The 26,152-nt window shown below is 37.6% G+C and overlaps 2 protein-coding genes and 1 long non-coding RNA gene across 3 annotated transcripts in view; 1 reads left to right on the top strand and 2 right to left on the bottom strand.

Moving 5' to 3' along the window:
* SQOR (sulfide quinone oxidoreductase) overlaps positions 1–8,028 on the bottom strand; it is a 67,400-nt gene extending 59,372 nt beyond the window's left edge. Inside the window, exons 1-2 of the mRNA XM_036905428.2 lie at positions 7,976–8,028; positions 5,820–5,906 (exon numbers count right to left, since the gene is read on the bottom strand). The gene's annotated coding sequence lies outside the window, so the exon portion shown is untranslated. The remainder of the gene's footprint in view (positions 1–5,819; positions 5,907–7,975) is intronic.
* Positions 1,871–17,107, bottom strand: BLOC1S6 (biogenesis of lysosomal organelles complex 1 subunit 6). The gene is made up of 5 exons (XM_036905433.2): positions 16,903–17,107; positions 13,498–13,639; positions 7,976–8,063; positions 5,820–5,906; positions 1,871–4,626 (listed from the first exon to the last, which is right to left on the bottom strand). The coding sequence occupies exons 1-5, from the start codon at positions 16,982–16,984 to the stop codon at positions 4,507–4,509; spliced, it is 519 nt and encodes a 172-aa protein (XP_036761328.1). The 5' UTR covers positions 16,985–17,107; the 3' UTR covers positions 1,871–4,506.
* A 21-nt stretch (positions 17,108–17,128) lies between these two features.
* LOC130679581 (uncharacterized) lies at positions 17,129–24,154 on the top strand. The gene is made up of 2 exons (XR_008992598.1): positions 17,129–17,338; positions 19,156–24,154. It is a non-coding gene; the product is annotated as an uncharacterized LOC130679581 (long non-coding RNA).
* The last annotated feature ends 1,998 nt before the right edge of the window (positions 24,155–26,152 follow it).

The following is a 26,152-nucleotide window of genomic DNA, read 5'->3' as shown; positions in this document are numbered from 1 at the left end:
GAACCCTGATTAGTACATCAGCCATAAGCCAGGCACTGCAAAGGCAAATGTATTATTACTACAGAAAACAAGAAAAAGGAAACTCTTTGAGAGGTGATTTGAAAAACCATAAAGAAGTGGCATTTGAGTTGCAAAGAAAAAAACAAGTGTCCACAGGCAGACATTATAGGATGAAGGACCCTGGACAGCGGAAATACCGTGAGCAAAAACAGACATGCGAAAAGGGCCAAAATAAGGACACCCCCCCCCCAATACTTCAAGATGCTATAATGTAACATTGAATATTTCTTGAGCTCTATTTTAAGAACTTTTATCTGGCTATCATAAAGCCTCATAATCTTATGAAGCCAGTAACACTCATCCCAACCTTACAGTTTTGGGAACTGAGGTGCACAGCATATCCAAGACCCCAAATGAAGCAAGAATATAAACTACACCAGTCTGACTTCAGAGACCACAATCCTAGCTACCCACTATGTTACTGAGAACCTATATACTTTAAAATTTTAAGTTTTATGATCAAAGCAGAGGCCAGGGACACATTTTTATTGCTTAGTATTCCCTTGCACAGAGTGTTCAATATACTTTTTGACTGTCTTTTCCAGTTCTAATAAAACTCAAATCTACAATAGGAGTGAGCAGCACCCATACATACACAGTGATTTTCAGACCCATCCTTATCCGGATCTAAGCACTGCAGGCCTCCTGAAACACGTAAGTATATTTATGATCTAAACCAGAATCAACAGCTAGCTACCTTTGCTTCAGTTTACCATGAATTGATAGTAGGGGTGGCCTTAGCCTAAAATAGGTTGGTAGCATTAATTTATTGTTTTTTACATGCCATTAAGCCTCCCTTATTCAGGGCATACAAAAGATATATTACCTTTCCCTTCTACTTTAGTCTTGGCCTTTCCTTCTCTCTTTCTTGATTAATCCCCGACCCAGCTCCAAATTTTACCTATTTTCTGGTTGTCTTTCCTTCTTTGGCATTTCTGTTTTAAGCGCTTTTTAAACTCGTCATTAGAACTGTCTCCCTTCACTACTCCCTTCACTCTCTTAACGGCTTTCAATATAAATCTAGTCTCACCCAGATGATAACCTGAAGATGATAAAATGGCATCTGGCCTCATACATGCAAACAGAGCTAAAACAGTATGAATAAGCTAACAAGAGAACAAATTTTAATATCTGATTAACTTGTACAAACATAATATCTGAACAATATATAACATAGGAACTATCTTCATCCAAAAGGAAAACCTAGAAACTCAGTAACTTTTAAGATAGGTGCACAGTGAGGTTTGGAGGTTTAATGATTAAGAATCATTGCTTTGGAGGAAATTTTATATATATAAAAGAATCTAATGAAATCCACAGACCAATCCTGGGAAACATACATATACAAAACTCTGTGAGAAATTTATGAGAGTTCACATCCCATCCAAATGCCATCCACAGAAGTCCCTCTCCTAGAGGCCCAAGGACTCCCAGGCTAAAACAAAAAACAAAAAACTTGCCTTAAAATATTCTTTTAGTTAGAAATTTCCATACTAATAAGTTATACATGCAGTGATCATTGTGAAGCCTCTCTACCAAACTACTAAAATCAGTAGCTATTATTTTTATTCTCAAATAGTGAAGAACTTTATGAAGAGGGTTATTTCAACTAGTATCTGTTCACCACACTTTCTAACACCTTTTGAAAAGGTTTCATGAGTAGACGGTCATTCTGTGATACAATTTGCAGAGGACATCATGAGGAAGATGACAGGACAGAAAAGCAAAGGAGTGGAGTATTTGAAATAATGTAAGTAAAGGGACGTATACCATGCTATGTACATGATAGTGCTTGATAAATGACACTGAATTAATTCAGGAACCTTTTTTAATTAAATGTGTAAAAAGTAGCCCTCGTTCTACAAGCTCAAAACCAGATAATCGTATGACGGTATATAACTGGCATATTTATAGACTGTATCCATCACAATCCATATTACATTCAATGCCTGCATATTTACATGACACCTTACTGCAAAGTAAAGTACAAAATTAACTCCCATCATTTTAGTTCAGCACATATGAGATATAGTTTCAAAACAAAGGCAATTTTTTCAACCAAAAAAACAAAAGAAACATTTTTCAACCAAAATGCCAATTCATTATTTTATACAAAAACACAAGACTAATTACAAGGGTTCCATTCAGGTATAGACAGTAAGGTATGTTTTTATGCCTCTGAAATACAGTTGAAGTTTTAGATTTAATTACCAGGGTAACAGTACTTCTAATTTACAATTAACCTGAAAATAGATACTAATATGTATTTTTGACAGTTTAAAGAATCTTTAAAACTTAAATACAATTCTCAAAGTACATGGACCTTGCCATTCATTCAATAAACATGATCTAAATAATACAGATCACAAAAGTTCAGTTAATTATCCAGAATTCTGTATCTATTTCCTGCCTGTTATCTGTTTCAGTCTTAAATCTGACTATGTATCAAAAGCAGCACTTCAGAATTTCATAGGTTTAATCCCTTGAGTTACTGAATAGCTTCTAAACTATTTCATTCCTTATAAATATGAACTACTAGATAGTCCAGATCAGTGGTTCCTTGCATCAGAATTATCTGAGATGCTCTTTAAAATATGCACAGGCCCTACCTGTAAGTGTTCTTCCACTTGTCTGGAAGAACAGAATCTTCCAGCATGTCTGGTTCCTTTTAAAGTTCCCAGGTCATAATGACACAGCCTAGTGTGAGAACATCTCACCTAGACCCCTACATCAGTAGTTCTCAACTTTTAAGGCACATCAGAATCACTTGGGGAAACTTAAAAAAAAAAAGCGTAATAGAAAACAAACAGATTTGTTTCAGTAGATTGAGAGTGGTGTTCAGGAACCAGCATTGTCACTAATCACTGCAGCAGGTCCACAAACCACTCTGAGAAACAATGGGCAGCCTGTGTCAGGTTACAAATGAGTACATTCAGCAATTTAGGTGACATTGTCCTACATGTGCTAATAAAACCTGCCCTAGGTAGTTTTAGCTAGTGTTTGAGGGCGATGTGTAGCCTTTCAAATAAAAAATATTTATATTCCTAAATGTAAGGTCAAAGTCAAGCGAATTGTGAGATCACAATTCATTCATTAAAGAAGGGAAAGACTTTTAAGCTATCTAAACCTTTAAACAGGCCAGTTCTTAGCACTCAACTCGAATGCCTTCTCCATCACGAGCCTCACACATGATCAGAGGTAGTGATTCCAGCTTACCAAAAATGTCACATAGATTACAAAAGATACACATTCTAATCACACACCTTTACAGGTTCTGTACAGACTCTATGTAATAGAGATTGGAGACCACTTGGATATTAAATTATACTAAAACAGTCAATAATATACTCTCAATTTTAAACAACAAAGCATCATAATATTTCCCTCACATAAGTTTCTACCTCTAATACTGGGGGCAGAGGCAGAGGGCCTAGAAAACACTACAGGTATCATGCTGAAGTGTTGTGAAGAAGCTATTCCCTAACTTTTCATGATTCTTGTCATCGTCTATTAAACAAGTAATTAGTATGTATCATTCTACTTTAAGAATGTTTTAAGACCACAGAAAAAGTAATGACATGCAAGGCCAAACAGAAAATCAGAGAATAGATAGAATTAGTGACCAGACCTTCCATTTGGGAAGCTGGAGTCATTATCTTATCTGTGTCTTAGACAACGGCATCTCAGTGTGTCACAACTCTTACTAAGTATTATAAATATTTAAGCATATATGAGTATATGAGAGCTCTACCACCTCCAACGAACTTTAGACATAGATATAATCTACTTGGAACCCAGAAACACATAAGAACTGAACAGCAACAGCAAAGCTAGGAAGCAGACAGGGTACATGGTTAGTGGAATCTATCTGGCATCTTACTCACCTATCCTATGTCTAAGATGCTATTATTTCCTGTGTGCACACTTTTCTATCACGTTCTTCACAAAGGCTTATACTACCTTCTTTCCAGGGACATATGTAATTAAACAGTTGGTATTTCTTCTTAACCAAGCAATGAAAAGGCAACTGCCAAAAACAAGCATTGTACTACCAAAAAGGGAAGTCGTTCCATAAGTCAGAAACTGAAACTTTTAAATCCACATATATTAAGAAGCTAAAAAATTCAGACTAATTTTTAACCACTAAGAGTCTAGACTGTTAAAATGGCCAAACCATTTTCCTTATAAATTATTCAAGGCCAAAATAATGAATTTTAAAATTAAGCAAAACAGAAGTTAAAAAATTACATATAAATATCCAAAAAGAAAAGAACCTTTTTCTTTTAATGGCTGAAATGAAGATAAAGAGACAGCACCACCAGGGAGAGGATTTCAAAATGTGACACAATCTGATAAGGCACTACCATAACTTCAATCTACACTTAGGTCATCTTAAATACAAAGAATATGGGATGGGGAAGGAAGAACACAAACACATTCAACTTTTCATGTCCTCTTAGCTGGTTTGGCAGTTAATTGCTTTTCTCTTTCAAATTCCTTCTCTCGTTGCTGCTCCCTTTCCAACTCTTCTTTTTGCCTCTTCTGCTGAAGTTTAAGTGCTCTTTTCTATGTCAAAACAAATTTAAAAACCAAGAGAATAATCAAGGCTTATAGGTTATGGCCTAATTTAAAAGTAACAGTGCTTTCAGAGAAGACAAGAAGTGACTCTGTGGCATCTTACTATGCTGATGGACAGTGACTTCAGTGGGGTATAGGGGGGACTTGATAATATGGGTGAATGTAGTAACCACAATGTTTTTCATATTAAATCTTCATAAGAGTGTATATCAATGATACCTTAATAAAAATATAAAATATAAATAAATAAATAAAAGTAATAGTGCTTTTCTATTTACAGTAGCCAAGATATGGAAGCAACCTAAGTATCCATCAGTAGATGAATGGATAAAGAAGATGTGGTACATATACACAGTGGAATATTATTCAGCCATAAGAAGAAAACAAATCCTACCATTTGCAACAACATGGATGGAGCTGGAGGGTATTACGCTCAGTGAAAAAAGCCAGATGGAGAAAGACAAGTACCAAATGATTCCCCTCATTTGTGGAGTATAAGAACAAAGAAAAACTGAAGGAACAAAACAGCAGCAGACTCACAGACTCCAAGAAGGGACTAATAGTTACCGAAGGGAAGGGGATGGGGAGGGAAAGAGAAGGGGACTAAGGGGCACTATAATTAGCACACATAATATAGGTAGGTCACGGGGAAGGCAGTATAGCACGGAGAAGACAAGTAATGGCACTATAACATCTTACTATGCTGATGGACAGTGACTGTAATGGGGTGGCAGGGGAGACTTGATAATATGGGTGAATTTTGAAACTATAATGTTACTCGCGTGAAACTTTCATAAGATTGTGTATCCATGATACCTTCATAAAAAAAAAGTAATAATGCTTTGACTTGAAGTAATCAATACATATTAATAAATTTCATATTTAACTTTTAAATTTGTTCTGGGTAATTTAAGATCCCCTTGATACAAAAAAGTTTGTTACTCCAAACTCTTATTAAATGAGAATTGCAGTGAAATTCAGAGAATACAAGCCTACTAGCCTAACCATTAGTAGAAAACACAGAGTGGGATCAAAAGAATGTGTTTGAAAAGAAAACAATGTACCAAGAATAAGAATGTTATTGTATATTGATATATAAGAAGTCAGGAAATGAATAGTTAAGAAAAACAGGTAATTAAACCTCTACTTTTATAAAGAATGTGATATAACTTTCAACTCACCTTTAACTTTGATGTCTTTTCATGAAGCATCAGCATCTCTTTTCTTATATTCACCAATTTGGCATGATAGTGTTTAGCTTCAGTGAACTTAACATGAAAAATTACACAAAAAGTCAAGTTAAAATAGACCAAAATATCAAAATGGATAAAAAAATTAATGCCTCAATTACAGTTCACTCTTACTAAATAGGTCAAATTTTTTAAAGTCTTATCTCCATATTTAATTCCATTTAAACTATTAGTAGGCTTTTGAAAACACTTGATTCAGTTCAGGTTGTTAAAAAAGTTACTAAACATAAAATAGACATTTATATTGTGTACAGATAACATTTTGCTTTAAAAACATGCAATATAATTGTAAAATTTTAGTAAACCATCCAATAATGCTATTAGTTTCATTTAAGAAAAGTAAACACTCTCTGCCATCTTTACAAGGGAGATCCTGAGCCACAGAACGGTTAAGCAAAATGTCTGCCTATCAGGAAAAAAAACCAAGTCACAGCCAGAGAAAAGTCCATGAGAGGGCTAGGGGCCAATCTGGTCAGCGCCTGGGCTTCTGAAGTCAGACCAAGCACAATCACCTCTGTTGGGACACTTTTCTTCCCAAGGAGTGATGGTAATAGACTTTCCGTCTCAGCCAGACATGGGAGAGAAGGTAAAGAGCACCTAATTCTCAGGAGGCAAGATGACATAAAGGGAAGACCAGATAACAGAAAAGAGAGCAGTGTCAGTAGAGAGACAGCCACCCTCATAGTTACAAATCAAGTCATAGCCTGAAGAGCTCTAGAGCTCACAGACCCTCTTTCTCTCTGGGCCTTCCAGTTTTCAGTTCCTAAATGATAATCAAAACCATTCTTGGGCTAAGAAGAAAAAAGAGGGAGACTTAGTTTCTTCTCCTTCAGACCAAAGCAACAGCACAATTGATCCTAGGACTGTGCAGATAAAATCCACTTATAGGCAGATTTTTAAAAATAAATATATTGGAAAATTTGGGGGAATATGCAACAATTTGAAAAAAAATTTTTCTCTAGCTTATTGTAAAAAATACACATGTAATACATATAACATACAAAATATGTGTTAATGAACTGTTTATGTTATTAGTAAAGCTTCCAGTCAACACTAAACTATTATTAAGGTTTTGGGGGAGTCAAAAGTTATATGCAGATTTTCTACTGTTTAGGGATCAGCCCTCCCAACCCCCATGTTGTTTAAGGGGCAGCTATACTACATCTGCCATTTATCATTCTTTCATTCAATGACTCTTCATTCTTTTGCAACATGAACTCTAGGGAAGACAAAAGTAGGTCAGTGGAGCCTTGCCCACCTCCTTCACACAAGTCTGGAACTACTGAGTAGGAGATTTTGTGTTTACTACCAAAGGCCTCTGCCTAATCCTAGAGAAGATGGACTTTGTTTTTGATTCTTATAAAAAGAAAACATTAGTAAGCCATATTGTTCAGAGAAAAGTCTGTTTTTCGACATCTGTATGAAAGTCCACAAAATCATGCAAACCAAGCCATTTCTAATGTTCAAGGTAAAGAGAGAGGTAGCCACAAGTTCCTTATTTTTGTTAATTCCCAAAGTGTATTAGTTCTTTCTTAAAGTGTATTAGTTCCGCTCATCAAAAGCTATGAAGCTTCTGATGAAACTTCAACTATCATCATTTACAATGAAAGATGTAAAGGGTCTCTATAGTTTCCATATTAATTTGTTACGGCATTATGAAAATGCCATACAATTAGATAAAATGCTAATTTTAAAAACCATGTAATTGATAGAGATGCACTTTGGTTAAGAGGAAAAATAGTACCCCAAAAGTTTCTTACTTACTTAGTTCTCTTCTGTAAGTCTTTAATTATGAGCAGCTCTATTCCAGATTTTCTTAAATAAGTTCAATTTCCTTTCACAAATTCAACATTTGGGAGAAACAACTCAAGACAATGGAACATTCTAGGTCTCATAAAGGACATGGAAGTTCTAGTAAAGTTCTGGTTCTAGCGATGTAAATCAAGGTTTCCTGTTAAACAGCAAATTCTAAACTTTAAAAATTCAAAGAAAAGACCCTAAATATACATAAGTACAAACTTGGGGGGATAACCTAACTATTTCTAAAACAAGCTGTCACTAAGCTCCGTCAACTAAATCATACTTACCAGAGCATTAATATCCAACATAGAATGACATTCCTTAAATTTTGAAATCTCTTGCTCCAGTGTGTCTAATAATACAACTTGGTTTTGTCTGCAAGCAAACAGCCAAAATAAATTTTACATACTTTAAGTGCTGGTTCACATTCATCTTGGTTAATGTTAAAGGTAGAAATAAAGCTGAAAATTTACTGACTCTCCAAGGCTTATTTGGTTTAGCATAATCTTTTTCAAAATAATACTCCAAAGTCATATTCTAATAACTAAATGTATCTTTTATTATTGCCTCAATTTCATATTCTAATAATTAAAACTATCAAATCATTTAAAATTATTTTATTGCTTATTTCTAGCAACTCTCTGTATTATCTCCCCCAAATTTTTTATATTACCTTGCCCAAGACACTTGATGTTTTATATATATTAGAATTGCAGCATTGCCACAAAGGAAATGAGGAGCAATGACTTTTTAGAGTTGGGAAAAATGCAAGATCAAGGGATGATAAGTCAAAAGAGATAAATAAAAATAAAAACAAAATCACAAGATTCTCTTCCAGTAACTAGTTGTGTGATATTGGAAATTTATTTTCTGTATTTCCTAATTCCTTTATTCATAAAGTGAGAGGGTCAACCAGGTAACTTCTAAGGTTCCTCATTAAAATTTTGATTCAAAACCTTCTACTGAGGAAGGGAAGCCAACTTCATCTCCATATCAATATGCCAGGATTAGAGGAGTAAGTGGCACCGAGGGGTCACCTAATTAATATTTTAAAGAATACTGTAGACAAAAAAGAATATGACATGACTTGCTTACAAAATTATGCTAGACAGACAACAATGATGAAAAAAAGTTAATAGCAATGAAGAGACTAATGGTCAGCTCCAACACCTCCACCACCCAGCTCTGGGTCTGACATACCCCAAGGGCTCAAGTTTGACCCTTCAGCTCTGACTGGACACCACCAAAAGTCAAACACAGAATGTATAAGAGGAGAACCCAGCAAGTCAATGATCCAACATTAGCAAGATAGCAAAAACAGGCTGTTACAACTGGAAAATAATAGAGAAAAATCAATGAAATCAAAAGTTGATTCTTCAAAAGATCAATAAAATTGATAAACCTCTAGGCAGAATAACAAGGAAAAAAAGAAAGACCACACGAACTACTAACACAAATTTATAGAAGAGGAATCACTGTTACTAACCCCAGAGATATTAAAGGATAATAAAGGAGTACTTTCAACAACTCTAAACCCACAAATTTGATAACTTAGATGGAAATGACTAATTTCTCGAAAGACACAAACTACCAAAATTTACACAAGGAAAAAGAGATGATCTAAATAGGTCTGTATTTATTAGAGAAATTAAAATAATAAGTAATAATCTTCCAAAAATGAAAATACCAGGACCAGATGGCTTTACTGGTGATTTCTAACAAACATATAAGGAAGAATTTACCAATTCTCCACAATCTCGCCCAGAAAACAAACCTTTCCTAGCTCATTCTATGAGGACAGTACCCTAAAACCAAAACTAAATAAAGACATTACAAGAAAAGACAACTACAGACAAGTAATTTTCATGAATATATATGCAAAAATTCTAAAAAAATATAATACATTGATTCCAACATACATAAAAAGAATTATACACCACAACTAAGTAGGATTTATTCCAAGTATGCAAAGCTGGTTCAGCATTTGAAAATCAATCAGTGTGATCCAACACATCAACTGGCTAAAGAAAACTCATATGGTCTTATCAGTTGGTGAAGAATTAACATTTGACAAAGTCTAATACCCACTCATGATCAAAAACCCTCTCAACAAACTAGGAAGAGAAACTTCTTCAACTTGATAAAGAGCATCTAAAAAGCCCTACAGCTAACAACTTGTGAGAAGCTAGATGCTTTCTCCCTAAGATCAGAAGCAAAGGAAGGATGTCCACTCTCACTACTCCTATCAACACTGTACTGGGAGTCCTAGCTAATTCAGTAAGACAAGAAAAGGAAATAAAAGGCATACAGTTTGGAAAGGAAGAATAAAACTGTCTTTATTCACAGATGACATGATTGCCTATGTGGAAAATCCTAAAGAGTCAGCAAAAAACCCTCCTGTAACTAATATGTGAGTATAGCAAAGTTTCAAGATACAAAAGCCAGTTGCTTTCCTACATATCAGCAGTGCATAATTAGAATTGAATATCAATACCATTTACAGTAACCCCCCCTCAGATGAAATATTTGGTATAAATCTAACAATATATGTTTAGAACCTATATGCAAAAACTATGTAATTCCAATGAAAAAATTTAAAGACCTAAATAATGTAGAGATATTCCAAGTACATGGAATAAAAGATTCAATATTAAGATACCAATTCTTCTCAATTTGAGCTATGGATTCAATGCAATCTCAATTTAAATCCCAGCAACTTATTTTGCAGATATCAACAAAATGATTCTAAAATTCACATGGAAAGGCAAAGACCTAGAAGAGCCAACACATACTGAAGAAGAATAAAGTTCAAAGATTTACACCACCCTATTTCAGGACTTACTATGAAACTACAGAAATCAAGACAGCATGGTATTGGTGAAAGAAGAGACACACTGGTCAACAGAACAGCATAGAAAGCTTTATAAAGACTCACACAATACTGTCCACTGCCCTTTGACAAAAGAGCAAAGGTAATGCAGTGGAGAAATGACAGCATTTTCAACAATGGTGAGGGAACAACTGGACATAGATGTGCAAAGAAATTAACCTAGAGACAGACATTATACCTGTCATAAGAATTAACTCAAAACAGATCAAAGAGCTAAATGTAAAATGTAAAACTCTAAAATTCCTAAAAGAAAACACAGGAGAAAATCTGTATGACCTCGGTTTGGTAATGAATTTTTACAGGCAATACCAAAAGCATGATCCATGAAAGAAAGAATTGGTAAGTCAGACTTTTAAAATTAAAAATGCCTGCTCAGCAAAAGACGACATTAAGAGAATGAAAGACAAGTCATACACTTGGAGAAAATATTTGCAAAACACATAAAGGACTTGTATCAAAAAGTATATGAAGAAATATTAAAACTCAACAATGAGAAAATAAACAACCAATTTAAAAATGGGCAAAAGATCTGAACAGATACTTGTTGCATAATCATGAAATTATGAACATGTTTGATCTTTGACTTAGGTTCCTGGCCCATGGAACTTCCCAAACAACAGGAGCATCTTTGTTATTCATGAGCCCCTTGGATCACACCTAAGTTTATACTAATGAGGTGACTTATGATGGTCCCTGGTCAAGATGGGGGTTGGTCCTGCCAGGAAGATGAATCATGTGGTTAAAGGTTTGGGGATTTGAGCCATACAATATATCAGCCCATTCTCCAGGGAAGGGAGGCAGGCTGGAGATTGAGTTCAATTATATGACCAATGAGTCAATCAATTATGCCTACATAATGAAGCCCTATAAAAACTTCTAGACACCAAAGCTCAGTTCAGGGCATCCTGCTTGGTGAGCACATTCATATGCCAGAAGGGACAGCTCTCTGTTTGGGATGCTCCCAGACCTTGACTATGACTCTTCTTTTGGCTGGTCCTGATCTATATTCTTTATAATAAAACTGTAATTGTATGTACAGTGCTTTCATGATCCATAAGTTTAGACACTCTAGGAGACAGTTAAAGAGAATATTTAGCTACAATATGGTAGGGCAGAAATGATTAAACTTTCATTCCTTTGAAGCTTTGTATTATCTGGTAAATGTGCTGACGGTGATTATGAAGACTTGAAGAAGTATCTAAGGAATGATTCTCTGAGGAAAAAGCTATTTTCCAAGGCTGGATTACCTCAAAGGGAACGCCATTAAGTCTATTCATAATTGTGCCTCCCTGGCTACTTTTAGGCACCTGAATTCCAGAACCTCTTTTTCCTTTCTTTCCAATGTTCTTAAATGACAAATACATATAAAAGAATATTCATAACCTTTCTTATATATAAAGCTAAATTATATTTCTTCCCTATCGTTAGCTACAAAGTAAACTTCATTTCTATGTATCACTACCTTCTGCTTCACCTATGTAGGCCTGTTTCTATAATGGAAAAGTGACTTAAGGAAGATTAAGATAGAGCCAGGACTAGAAAGCAGGCACCTCTCAGTCCAGCATTCCTTCCCCAATCTTTATGAATCATGAAATTTGTAGAGAGATGGATGAAAGCAGCAGCTACTAGGAAACATTTCTCTTTTTCTTTCCTCTGCAATTTGCTTATCTTTCCTTAAGACTCAAGATATGTAACAACTGCTTATTCATCATATCCAACTGCTAATTCTACCACTACCTGTGTAATCTTTGTCAATATACTTAACCTCTCTGAACCTCAGTTTCCTCAATTGTAAACAGGGATAATACTAGGTATGTCACAAAGGAGGTGTCAGGATTAATTGAGATGTGGTATGTAAAGTGCTGGGCATGTAGGATATATTGTTATAAACACTAACTGATTTTACTATCATCATCATCATTTGTCTGGGTGCCTAGGAAGATAATTGGGGCTATTCAAAACACTAAATTTTAGCCAGTGCTCTCACCAATTAAACTCTGCAATTAAACCTTGATTCTCATTTTCCTATAATTATTACCCAGGTATGTTTTGCTTGCAGTTTCTTCAAATCCAAGGATTACAACATTATTTTCTAATATTTATTGAATGGACATAGCTGTTGATTATTCCTCTCCTTTTGCCCTAATAAAGGCTTTTGAGATAAGTTTTCAAAAGGTAGGTATTAGAGCAGCAGCAATTCATAACCAGTTTAAAGCTGACCACCACAAAAAGAAACGACAGGCCAGTTTACACAATCCAGAGAGGTCCTGATCCAAGGGGAAACAGAAGCTCAGTCCACTGTCTCTGCATGGTAAGTGGTGAAGTCAGAGCATACATTTTGCATACTTATCCCACGCTAGGAATTCCATTCTTATCCTGCTCTTCTCTTAGCATCTCTCCCAATCCTTTATTTGCTAATAGAGTTATCTAGGACTACTAGGAATGTTACTAGGAATCAATACAGGAATATCTAGTTATACTAGGAATGAAATGGGTCACCTCAAAAAAAGACACCTAAGGATTTGGCAAGTCATGTGAACCAGCGATTAAGAACAAATTGTCTTTTATACAGGCAATTTTGCCATCCTACTCTGAAACAGATATATAACCATCCCACAACATTCCCAGTTGGCAACATTTTCATAAAATAATGGTAAAACACCAAAACTAATCAATGAGTCTAGAAAATATCTAGGGGTACTCCTTAAAAGACACCAAACACTCTAGGAGTATTCATTTCACTTTTTTACCTTTACTATATACTCATCCACCCCCCACTTGCTATCACTAAAGATACAGAAATACCCGATCGTATGAAATGTTACAAAATATTATATCTTAATATAATGCATAGTTATACAGTAAATTATGACTAGGCCAGAGGGGAAATTAGTGCATCTATGGCTTGGGTTAGCTCACGTGAGTTCCTGGAGGGCTTGTTTTGACCTCTGCAGATCTGGCAGGTAGTGAGAAAGTAATCCTTCTGCCAGTTGCTCCACAGCTTTGTCTTCTACCATCATGTCCTCTATTAACCCTTCATCTGGAGAAGTGTCACTGAAACCTGTCCACAAGCAGAAATCAAATTCAGGAAGCTTTGCACTGACACAGGGGTAAGAGAGTAGTAAGGAGGGAGGGAAGGAGGCTGGCTGTGGGTTCAGAGCACATACACAGGACACTAGAGGTATCCTCCCTTTCCTATTTTAACTCTTACCTTCTGAGCATCCTCTAAAAAGCACGTTATGAGCACCCAAATATGTTAAATTACTAGTATAAGGTAAAGTCTAGGTTAAAAGAACATTACATATGCAAAATTCTATATGTTTATGTATTTTTCAAGGCAGAGGATTTACAGTTTTCAATGGATCATTAAAGAAGTCGGAGACCTAAAAGTGGGAAAAAGTGAGAAATGAATCTTTTCAAAAGCACGCAGAAATTATATATATATATATACTTTTTAAATGCGATGCCCATAAATATTTCTTTGCAAATTATGGAAGTGAAAATATGGATCAACATTCATTTTGCATATAGCTTGATTATGTTATTTACATGTAAAAGGGAGGTTGCTTTGTCATTTGTTAGGAGAGAGATTCTCTGAAAATTTCTCCTCTTAAGAGTAAGCACCTTAGTTTAGAAAATATTGTTTAATAATCATCTTGTGTGTAAACCTAGATGTGATGTCAGGAACTATGCCTCATGCTTCTCATTTGAGTAGTAACAGTGCAGGTACTTAGCAAGGCATTCAAAATGAATACCCAACAATCACTACTCCACTCCTACCAAGAAAAGTACAAAACAATTTCTAAACAGGGTTTGATGAATGGTTTGTAAAATTTTAGAATCAGTGGTTTAGAATGAGAAAGAAAAGTTAGATGGTCACATTATTGGAATTATACTCTAAAAGCATTTGAAAACTAATATTAAACTCTGAAATATCTCTCTAATCATAATCTGGTGATAATCAGTAACATCAAGTTAGATCATTTTACAGAATACATTTATCACAACACATAGCCCATCTCCAAATACAGTTTTTACCACAGACATAAATTTTGGCAAGAGGAAAACAACATGCTGTCATATTCAAAATAAGCTTTTATTTTGCTTTCAGAGATCGAAATAGAATAGTATGGTTTTTATTCTGATCCTGAGAAACACGAACAAACTTTGCAATTCTCAAAGTTGCCAGGCAATATTCATATAGGTAAGAGCAATATATACTGAAGCCCTCCACAAATGAAAAACATAATGGGAAGAGTGAAGCATTTATAGATATTGCTAATGATGTACCATCAGAGGGAAAGTGAATAAAGTATATCTGGGAATGAATGCAGTTGCTTAAGGCTTGATTACATTAACAGCACAAGTAGCAACTCAAAGAAAATTTTTTAGAAAATGTAAGTATTACAGGTAAATAATGAGGATATTTCAACTTTAAAGAATAACAATTAATCCACCCCCCTTACAATATATATATTCTAACCTAACCTCCAAAGTAACGGTATGTGGAGGTAGGGCGTTTAGAGAGTGATTAGGTTTAGATGGGGACATGAGGATGGGGCCCCATGATGAAAGTACTGCCCTTCAAAGAAGGGGAAGAAAGACCAGGACTCCCTCCACCATGTTAGGACATAGTGAGAAGGCAGACACCTGCACGATCAAAGAGGAACCTCACCAGGAAACTAATCTGCTGGCTTCTAGATCTTTGACTCTGTAGCCTCCAAAAATGTCTATTGTTTAAACCACCCAGCCTATAGTACCATTACAGCAGCCCAAACAGACTAAGACACCTACCCTTGGGTATTTGGGTTATTTTCACTTTGTGCTATTTCAAGCAATAGTACAGTGAGCTTCCTTGCCTGTTTCTGCATACTGTTTTTTGTAGGTAAATTCTCAGTAGATTGATGGGACAAAGGAGTTACACATTTTTTAAAAGAGACATTGCAAAACTTCCTTCCTAAGAAATGGCACAATTTACACTCCTACCAACATTCTATGAGGGCTACTATTTCCAAATGGGAAAGAATTCTAAAACAGGAGTAGAAGGATTCAATATAGGTAAAGAAAGCAGCATAAGAAAAGGTAAAAATAGAGGATTGCTCTGGAAAGAGAAGTAGTTTGGAGTATCTGGTGCATGGGGTATATGCAGTAGTGAACTATAAGACTATGGGGCCAGTCTTGGGTGCCGATCTAACCGGTTTGGCCCTTTGTTTAGTAAGTAGTAAGGAACTATTTAAGGTTTCCACGCAAGGAAATGTTGTGACTGGGGCTTTATTTTGGGGAAGTGATGTGAGAGCAGTAGGATAGATGTAGTAGAATAAAAAACTGGAAGTGGACTAGCCTTACAACTGTTATGGGTGAAAATACAAAAAGAAGATGGAAATTGTATAGTAGAATCCCCTAGACTAAATAGAGGTAGGAAGTGAGAGGAAAGAGTCAAGAGAAATGTCAAAGTTTAAAATGAGAGTGACTTGGCACTCTTAATAGGATCAGACATCTTTTATTTACGTACATGCTGTATGTGAAGTTGGTGCAAAATAACCATATCAAAGTAACCAGCAGGCCGATTGAGTAAGAGAACACAAGCTGCAGGCAGATGGAGTAAGAGAACACATATATACAAAGAAATGATATTTATAGAAGCAATTTATGAAGGTGTGAAGAGAGGGAAAGCAAGACTAAGAAAGGGCTGAGAGCACTATTTTGAGGGAACCGCCATATTTCTCGAATAGGAGGTAAAAGAAAAGGCACATCCAAAGTCCTTCAGTCTTTCTTATCCAGGGCTCCTCATCTGAACCACAGAACACAGAAACTGCTTCGAATGACTATTTTCTCAATTCTCCCAAAGACGGTGCATAAACAGTACCATTCCGGAGGTCGAACGGATGCCTCATGACATTAGGGATTTAAATCCCTGCAGAATTTGGGCTGAGAAAGGCTTCTGGAGGAACGGGGATGCAGAACAGTCAACAAGAAAGAGCATTTCATGTGTGAATGGTCAATGATACTGGATACATCAATTCTCTGAACTGACTCATCCTTCCGACAGATTCACCCTCAACCACTAATGTACAACAAATAATGCGTTGGAGCAAACATACAAATTTAGAATGACTTCACCGTCAACGGCACCCCAAACGCTTCCCCTCCTGACCCCCACTCCCCACCCATTCAGCTGGGCAAAGGGCCGCCGCAGTTCCCCACTTCCGCGCTGGGGCCAGAGCCTCCGGGCCGCAGCGGCAGAAAATCACCAATTCCCGCGAAGCGGCCCCGGAGACCCACCCACTCGGATCCCAGCCGCCCGCCACGCCCCACAGCACGTACCCGACGTCGGCTCCCCGTCCTCCATGCCGTCGGGTGGCCCTGCCAGGACCCCGTCTGGGGACGGTGGCCCAGGATCACTCATGTCCCTCCCGCTGGGAACAGGGAAGAGGCAGTTGTGGAGACAGATGTAGTAAGGGGGAACTGAACACGTACAGCACCCAGCCAGACAGAAGCGGGCTGTCTCACCCGGAAGTGACGAAAGCGGAAGATGGGCTCGGGGCACGTGATGCGGATCCGCCCACCACCGCCGCCGTCCGGTTTCTACCACGCCATCCCACTGCCGCAGCTGCGGCTCCGGGGCTGCCGAGTTGGCGTGGTTGGGTTGAGGATGCTGTGGCTGTGCAGGCCGCTGGGCGGGGTTCGCGTCCTTGCGAACGATTGTCAGGAGCGCGGGGAGAAAAGGAAGAGGGCGGTGACTGGAAGGGGCTGCTTCCCGGTGGGCCTCGGAGATGGGAAGAGGTTTGTGTTGAACGTGGGCGAGCAGTCCGGCTTTGTTCGCTGAGGCCAGGCACAGTTTTGACATTTTGTGTCTGTGTTAAGGAAACACCTTAAGAACAAGGATTGCATGTTTCCCTGTGATTTGGATTAAAAAATTCAGTGTTTGGCCGTGTTTGAACTTCAGTCTTGCTAATTGTGGGTTTGCCAGGATTCCAGTCTCGTTGATTGATTTGAGTCCTGGGTTGCATTTACTGAAAACTTAAGCCAAATTACAGGAAATTGCACTTGCTGAGATCTTGAGGGATGTTATCGTGAACTCTGATTAAAACACTTAAAGATGTGCAGAAGCAGTCTCAAACGGAATAAAACGATCAGCCCTATGCCTTCCCTACCTTATACCCCCTCACCTCGACTAATGTTGTACCCCACAACTGCCTGTACAGTTTTTCCATGCTGCAGCCAAAGGTCTCCAAAAAACCGAGAATTTATGTCAAGCCTCAGAAATTTGGCCCTGCTCCCCATTGCTCTTAGAAGTGCATTCACACCCCTCAGTCCTTTGGCCTCCTTTCCTCTCAAGATTAGCTCCTCCTTACCTGTGGTAAACAGTTTACCACAATCTTAATCCCCACAACATGTAACTGCTGTTTCAAGACAAAGGGTAATCAAGGTTGTTAGTCACCTGCCAGTAAAAGTGACTATCCTAGATTATTAAGTGACCCAATGTAATCACAAAGGCCTTGAAAACTGAGGCAGAAGAGAAGAGTCAGGAGGTAGGTGTGACTATGAAGAATGATTAGAGAAGGCAACATCGCGGCCAGGGTTGTGGTGACCTCTAGAAGCTGGAAAAGAGAAGGAAATGGATTCACCCCTACAGCCTCTAGAATGCAACTCAGCACCTTAATTTTATACCACTGAGATGTGTGTGGACTTCTGATCTACAGCACTATAAAATAATAAATGACTGTTTTAAGTTTGTGGTGATTTGTTACCATAGCAATAAGAAAATAATGCACTACCCTTCAAACATCCTTTGTTCCGTCCAAGCATACTCCTAAAATTATAACCTTTCATGTCTGCAGTGCTCTTGCTCATGCCTCAGCCTGGAAAATTCTATTCTCAATGTTCTAAAAATCTTTCAAAGGTCAGACTAAATAATACGTTTAATTTAAAATCATTCACTGTCCCACCTCCCCTTGCAACTTTCAGAAGTTATAGTAATAACTTTTTCTCAACCACACAACATCCCCCTGCTACTTAGCAGTGAATCCATTTTTAGATTTGCAGTTTCCCTTGACTTCCTCCATTAGATTATAGACGCCGAACAGAAACTTACTCACAAAGAACCATAATAGGTTTTCAATATTTGCCAAATGAATGAAGTATTGATTCTCCAGCCCCAAATTCTAAATATCTATAATCTCCGAAGTCTGAATCACATAAGATGGCACTTGATAAACTGCCTGGGAACCTTAGTTGATTGTTAGTATTATCTCCCAACTAGATATTAAGGTCCTTCAGATCATGTCCTATAGGTTGTCTGTAACATTTTTATCTCAGCACAATATTAAACATTACTTGGATTTTAAGATACTGGTTATCTGAATGTAATGGATGAAATTAAAACTCACACTCTGCCTGTTTTTGTCATCTTTTCCTCTTCTATTTTGCATTAAGGAAAAATTCACATTAGAAATTTTGGTGAATGTTCCTTTTCAGCATTTAACTTAATGTGACAGAAGTGAATCAGCTAAGGAGGACTTTCTGCTAGATCCATCTTGCTTTTCTCTTTCTCCTTTTCCTTCTTTACTCCCACAGATTTCAGTTCAATGCATCAAGTGCTGAGGATCCTCTGTGTTCCAGCCACCATGAAGCCAGCACTCCACACCCAAACACTGCTTGTGGCACAGAGCTCAAAAACAACAGGCTGGAACTTGATGCCAGGGAAGTAAACACAGTTTGTTCATTTATATATATGTTTCAAAATGTCTTCATTTCCCCACTGATAGTGCCCATTCTCTTTTATGTACCAAAGTTATAATTTACTTCAAATAGCTGAGTCCCTAAGATTGGACTAAGGACTATAGGGTGTAAAAAAAAAACAGGTAAAAATTCTGGTTCCTGTCCATCAGGACTTTAAATTCTAAGATATAGATGTAGTAGAATTAACATGACAGTAAAGTGCTAGATTATGTGAAGCAGATCTAGAAGACTGTTGAGGACCTAATGATGTCATATGAGTTTCCTATTAGAGCTGCAACAAATTACCACCAAACTTGGTAGCTTAAAACAACACAAATTTATTACCTTACAGTTCTGGAGGTTTAGAAGACCAAAATCAGTCTCAGTAGGCTAAAATCAAGGTGTCAGCAGCATTGGTTACTTTTGGAGGCTCTGAGGAAGATTCCCATTCCTTTCTTTTCCAGCTTCTAGAGGCTGCCTGTACCACTTGGCTCATGGCTCCAGTCACATTGCATTTTCTCCCCTCTATGACCATTGCACATTGCCTTTAATCCTACTCTGTTCCTCCAGCCTCCCTCTTCAGAACCCTTGGGACTGAGTCCGCCTGCATGACTAGAATAATCTGCACATCTCAAGATCCTTAATTTAACCACATCTTCAAAGTTCCTTTTGACATGTAAGGAAACATTCACAGATTCTGGGGAATTGAAAGTGGACACCTTTGAAGAGCTGCTATTCAGCCAACCACAGATAAGCACTTGTGTAGTGCACAACTGAAGTAACTAGGGGAATTTTTGAAACTTAATAGAGGAAATGAACTTAAGCCATACCCTGAAGGACAGGTCAAATGTAATATGCAGAGAAAAACTAGTAAAACTTCCCAACAGAAAAAAAACATAAGTAGGAAAAATGTACTTCAGACTGAAGGATCTAAATAAGTTTGGCAAAAAACTGATATCCAGAAAGTTAAACACTGTATGTATTCATAGCAAAAGGAAAATAAGTTCATTGGATTTCAAGGATCTTGAAATCCAAATGAAGAACAACAAATATAAAACTGCAATAAATACATCAAAACCATTTACCCACCTTTCAATTTTGCTGTTTTCCTTAAATTTGCTATATCGTTTATTTTTGCTAACTGAAAGGGAGTGGGTAAGTAGGAGGTTTAAGTAAAAAAAAAATTGTTAAGACACACATATTTTCTATTCCTTTTATTGATTAGGGTGTCCTATATTTAGAATGTGCTCAAATTTGATAAAATCTACTCCTAGTTTGACCTACTTCTCTCACAGGATTTGCTTTCCCATTTCCCTTTCTCTCCATCCTTGTCCAGAAGGAGAAGAAAGCAGGGGTGGGGGGCACAAAAATATCTGAGTGAAAAAGATTTACAGACCAGGGGCTGCAGAGAAAAGGGATCAGAAAAGGGAAGCTATACAGGAGAAAGATGTTATAGCCCATATCATTACACTTCTAGCAGATTAAAGTGTTGAAAATTTGAACACATTCATATAGGTTGATGTGCTTGCAAAATAATAGAGGAAGGAAAGGAACTGAAGGTAGAAAATCAGAGAAGTTGGCATACTAAAGAAAAAGTTTACCATGGTTTTTGCCCATGGTTAACCAACCCGAAAAGGTTTCTCAGGCAATATTAACCACTCTTCTTTTCTTGTGTTTACATTAGAAATATTCTTTCATGTTAGCAAAGTGCTAAAATACTTCCACCCAATGCAACTCTGCTACACTCTCTATCATTCCTTCCTTGCATTATGTAAAAAAAAATTTTTACATGGATTAGTTCACCAACATATTTTTTTTAACTTGCTACCTAGAAGTTTGTGAAATACATGCAGAGGTCAAAGCAATGGCTTTGGAAGTTTTTTAGTAGACTTTATTTTTTAGAGCATTTTTAGGTTCGTAGCAAAATTGAGAGGTTACAGAGATTTCCACAGGCATAGTCTCTCCCATTATCAAAATCCCTCACCAGAGTGGTACATATATTATAATTGATGAACCCATACTGACACATCTCCTAAACTCAGCATTTAATTAGCGCTCCCTCTTCGTGTTGTGTGTTCTATGGGACTGGACAAACATATAATGACAGGTATCTACCACTATAGTATCATACTGAGTAGTTTCACTGCCCTAAAAATCCTCTTTACTCTGCCTTTTCATCCCTCGCTCTCCCCTAATCCCTGGCAATCAGTTCTTTTTACTCTGTAGTTTTGGATTTTCCAAAACGTCATATATTTGGAATTATACAGACATCTCACCAAAGAAGATATATAGATGGCAAACAAACATGAAAAGATGTTCCACATATGTGTCATCAGAAAATACAAAGGAATTGGCTCCTTTTCAGATTGGCTTCTTTCACTTAGTAATATGCATTCAAGATTCTTCCATGTCTTTTTGTGGTTTGATGGCTCATTTCCTTTTGACATAGAGTAATATTCCATTGTCTATATGTACCAGCATTTATCGTTTCACTGCTAAAGGACCTCTTGGTTGCTTCCAAGTTTTGGCAATTATGACTAAAGCTGATACACACATCCAAGTGCAGGTTTTTATGTATACATAAGTTTTCAACTCCTTTGGGTAAATATCCATGAGCAAAACTGCTGAATCCTATGGTAATACCAGAGTATGTTTATTTTTGTAAGAAACCACCAATCTGTCTTCCAAAGTGGCTATGCCATTTTACATTCTCACCAGCAATGAATGAAAGTTCTGGTGCTCAATATCCTCAAAAGCATTTGGTATTGTCACTTTTCTGGATTTTGTCCTTCTAATACTTGTGTAGTGGTATCTCGTGGTTGCTTTAATTTGTATTTCCTGATGACACATATGTGGAACATCTTTTCATATGTTTGTTTGCCATCTGTATATCTTCTTTGGTGAGATGTCATCATCTTTGGCCCACTTTTTAATCAGGTTGTTTGTTTTCCTGCTGAGTTTTAAGAGTTCTTTGTATATTTTGGGGAACAGTCCTTCATCATATAAGTCTTTTTGCAAATAACTTCTCCCAGTCTGTGGCTTGTCTTCTCATTCTCTTGGTAAAACTTTAAAAATGAAAACTTGAAGAGAATGTAGAGGAAAGTGTGTATCCATGAAAAGAGGAGAAAGAAGTCTTCCACAAAGGCACCTAATCAGTTTTGACATTTTTAAGTAGGGGCACCTTTCTGAAGTATGCATCAGTGGAAATAGCAAAGGATTTGATGTCAAAAGACATGTTTCAATCATAGCTAAGGCATTTATTAGCTGTATTAGGATTTTTTGGTTGCAAATGAAGAAGCTTAAACCTGCCTAAGCAAAATAAGAAATTTGTTGACTCACTGAACTTGAAAATCTAAGAGTTGATTTGGCTTCAGAGATAGCTGTATCTATTTCCTCAAATTGAATCAGGAATATCTCTCTCTCTCTCTCTCTCTTGTTCTCCTTGGCTTCCCTCTGTATTGACTTCAGTCCAGCAGCTCTCTCTGGAAAATAGCTATTTTTCATGGTCCTTAAAGCTGCCAAGTAAAGCCAACTCACTCCTACAATTCATCTATTTCTATCTCTTAAAAAAAAAACTCAAATTACTTGAATCACAGGCCTACCTGTACACCAGTCTCTGCATCCAGGGGATATAGAGGGTCCTGAGGGGCCAGTGTGGGTCACATGTAACAGAGAGACTGAGCCCCTTACTGACAGGCCTGCTAGGAGCCACAGAAAAGCACAGAGGTAGTCCCTTAAAGGAAAATCAGAGTCCTGTTAACAAAGGAGGAAGGAAATTGGCCCAACCAAAGCAAAAGGTATCAACACTATCAGTTGCAAAATTTTAGACAAGTCACTTAACCTCTTTGAGCCTCTGGTTTTTTCCATCAGCAAAGAGGCAGGAGGATGGTAATACCAGACCCATTACTTGACATGGTTCTTGTGAGAGTCAAACACTCAATAAAACATATGAAAAGGATCTGTAAGCTGTAAAGCACTATGACAAATAATAGCAGCCTCTAAATGCCAGAATAAATATTATTTCTTTTACTAGTGCCTCAGTTACAGATACTCACCAACCTTAATTTTGTTTCTTAAATAAGCTTTAGTTTTAGTCACCCTTCCTTAGAAGGAAAAGAAAAGAATTTTATCACACAGGCTGCCTCATCTTTTGGTCGGGGATGTGGATGAAGAGAGCTCCTGTGACAGATCACCTCATGCGTGCTGCCCAGAAAATTCCTGACTAGAGGGATTTCTAGGGGTGGTAGGAACTGCAACTAAGTTAAGTATTAATCCCCAGTTTGGTGACTTGGCCCAGCAGAAGTGACTCCATTTTGAGACTGTGGTTTTCTTTTTATAAAAGACTAAATGACTTAAATGAGTATCAGAGAGCTTGGCAGTTATGTTTGATCACGACTCACTTCTTATGTACAAATAAAAGTTTCTGTGATGCCAAAAGTTCGAATTTAATGACTATAGACAGCATACATTATTCTAGTGCTCAGCTTTCCTTCTCAGATTTACTTAAATTAACTAGGATATATTAATCATGCTTCATTCAGAATTGCTAAAAGTACTGTATGCATTAGCTTTCCAAAATAGTCCTTAAAATGTTCTCTTCGAAGTGTTTCTGTTGCTAAATGTGAATAATTTCCAAAGATTTTCCAGACCAGATGGTGAGATGATATATAAAAATTGAGTATCTTTGCAATGTGATGAGGTCTACAATACAGAAAGTTTCAGAGTCTCCAACTCCTTTTTCAATTTAAAAATTCCAGTGGATGTCGTTATTTTTAAATTATTGCCCTTACTCTTTGGCAAGTTTCTTGTCAACATCTTTTGACGTATTTTATTAAAGTGCTGTCTTTGAAATTAAGCATCCATGTGCCTTCATCTTAAAGTATTTTTTTCTAAACTGCTCATTTAATTTACTAGATTAAAAAAGCACATTTAAAAGCATTAATTTTTATTAACAGCTGTTAAAAACAAGACATCAAGCCCTAAATGGAGTTACTTATGCTAAGCTTCACACCACCAAACCCCAAACCAAGACTTAATTACACTTTCGGCCCTCCCAGAAACGGAATCTTAAACCAGTCAGTCAGGACTCACTTGATTAGCACTAATTAGGTACTCTGCATGACAGACCCCAACCATCCCTTAAAGGAAAGTAACTTCAATAAGCAACCCACTTTTTTGCCAGTACAACTTCTTGTTCCTGCTCCCTCTTGCCTATAAAAGTCTTTCACTTTGTACAGCAACTCAGGACTTCTTTCTGTTTGCTAGAGTGGGTGCTGATTCAAATCAATTTTTGTTCAAATAAACTTTAAAGTTTTAATATGCCTCAGTTTGTCTTTTAACCCAGATAAAGATTTCAAAATATCATTTTTCCTTTTGACATTCTGGAAAAGTCTCTATTATGTGTTTCCAGGGGGGAAAAATAGACTAATTTACTTAAAGAGATCAATATGATCTGTCTCTATTTCATCATAAACCTAGTAGAACTAATTCCTTAATGTCAGTGACTACTGCAGGATTTTGTTAGTCCCGGTTGCCCTCAGACCCATTCTTCCCCTTTCCCTGCTCTGCTCTGTGTTGCAGAGGCCTGTGCTCCCTGCTCCCTGTGTCAGCTGGCTGCCAGCTGGGTTTGGTCAGTGGGGGCCTCCAGTACAGACTGGAGGCTGGGAGACTGGAAGGGGAGAGTACAAGAGCAGTCAGGGTCATGTCCGTCCCTCCTCTCTGCCTCAGGAGACAGCAGGAGCAGTGATGGCTCCCCACTGGTGTCCCGCCGTGATACCAGCCTTGGCAGCTGCGTCAGTCAGAGTCCAGTGAGAAGAGAGAACCCACACGCTAATGGGAGTGAGGAAGTTTTAAAATAATGATCCACCGTAACAGATATTAGAGTACTCCGGGGATGGCCAGGAAGAAATAAAGAGAATCTAAAAAACAATACAGGAACAGCAGGTATAAGGAGCAGTTACAAAACTGAGGCTGAGATAGAGCACCCAAGTACAACCCTCCCAACCCCACGAAGACTAAGACCTAGATCTTGCTGAACAGAAAAGCCAAGGCTCACTAGACAGTGGAGAAACTGGCTGAGGTCCTGAGGGAAGCCGGCTACAGGGAGATGCCTCACCTGGTAACTCAGGGCAAAGCCACTCTGGGGAATGCCGGGAGAAACTGCTTGCAGGAGGCACTGTGTGCTGCGAGGGAATGCTGCGGGGTCCAGGCATGGCAGAAGCAGCACAAGCCGCAGGAGACTGGTGAGAGAAGCACATGGGAATCAGGAAGAGAGATGGGAAAAAACCTGCAATGTCTCTCCAGTGCCTTCTACTGACAAAGCTTACTATCGTGCCAACTGACAAAGGAGAAATACTTATAGGCCCTGTATTAGTTCACTATTGCTACATAATATATTACCACAAACTTTGTAACTTAACACAAATTTATTATCTCTCACCTTCTGTGAGCAGGCATCTGGTACATTTTGCCTTGGTCCCCTGCTCAGGGTCTCTACAAGGCTGAAATCAAGGTGTCAGCTGCTGCCTCCTCATCTGGAGGCTCAAGGAGGACATGATCCACTTCAAAGCTCTTTCAAGTTGTTGGCTGAATTCAATTCCTGGCAGGTCTAGGACTGAAGTCCTTTTTTTCTTGTTGACTGTCAACTAGGGACCACTCTCAACAACTAGAGGCCACTCTTACTATGTGGCCCCCTCCATAGCCCCTTTGAAACTTTGAATTTCTTCTCTCAGGAGGAGTACGGTCCCTTTTAAGGGATCACCTGATTAGGACACGCCCACCCAAGAAAATAATCCTTTTGATTAACTCAAAGTCAATTGATTTGAGACTTCATTTACATTTGCCCAAGTCCTTC

The sequence above is a fragment of the Manis pentadactyla genome, chromosome 11 (genome assembly GCF_030020395.1).
Source record: "Manis pentadactyla isolate mManPen7 chromosome 11, mManPen7.hap1, whole genome shotgun sequence".
In the NCBI taxonomy this organism is placed as follows: Eukaryota; Metazoa; Chordata; class Mammalia; order Pholidota; family Manidae; genus Manis; species Manis pentadactyla.
Note: the sequence above shows the minus strand (reverse complement) of the source record. Positions and strands in the feature narration are given on the sequence as shown.

Coding starts and splice junctions, on each gene's coding strand:
- BLOC1S6 (XM_036905433.2), bottom strand. CDS start 16,984: ATGAGTGATCCTGGGCCACCGTCCCCAGACGGGGTCCTGGCAGGGCCA. Junction 13,640..16,902: donor GGACGGGGAGCCGACGTCGG/GTACGTGCTGTG, acceptor GCTTGTGGACAG/GTTTCAGTGACACTTCTCCA. Junction 4,627..5,819: donor AAAAGACATCAAAGTTAAAG/GTGAGTTGAAAG, acceptor GTTTTGACATAG/AAAAGAGCACTTAAACTTCA.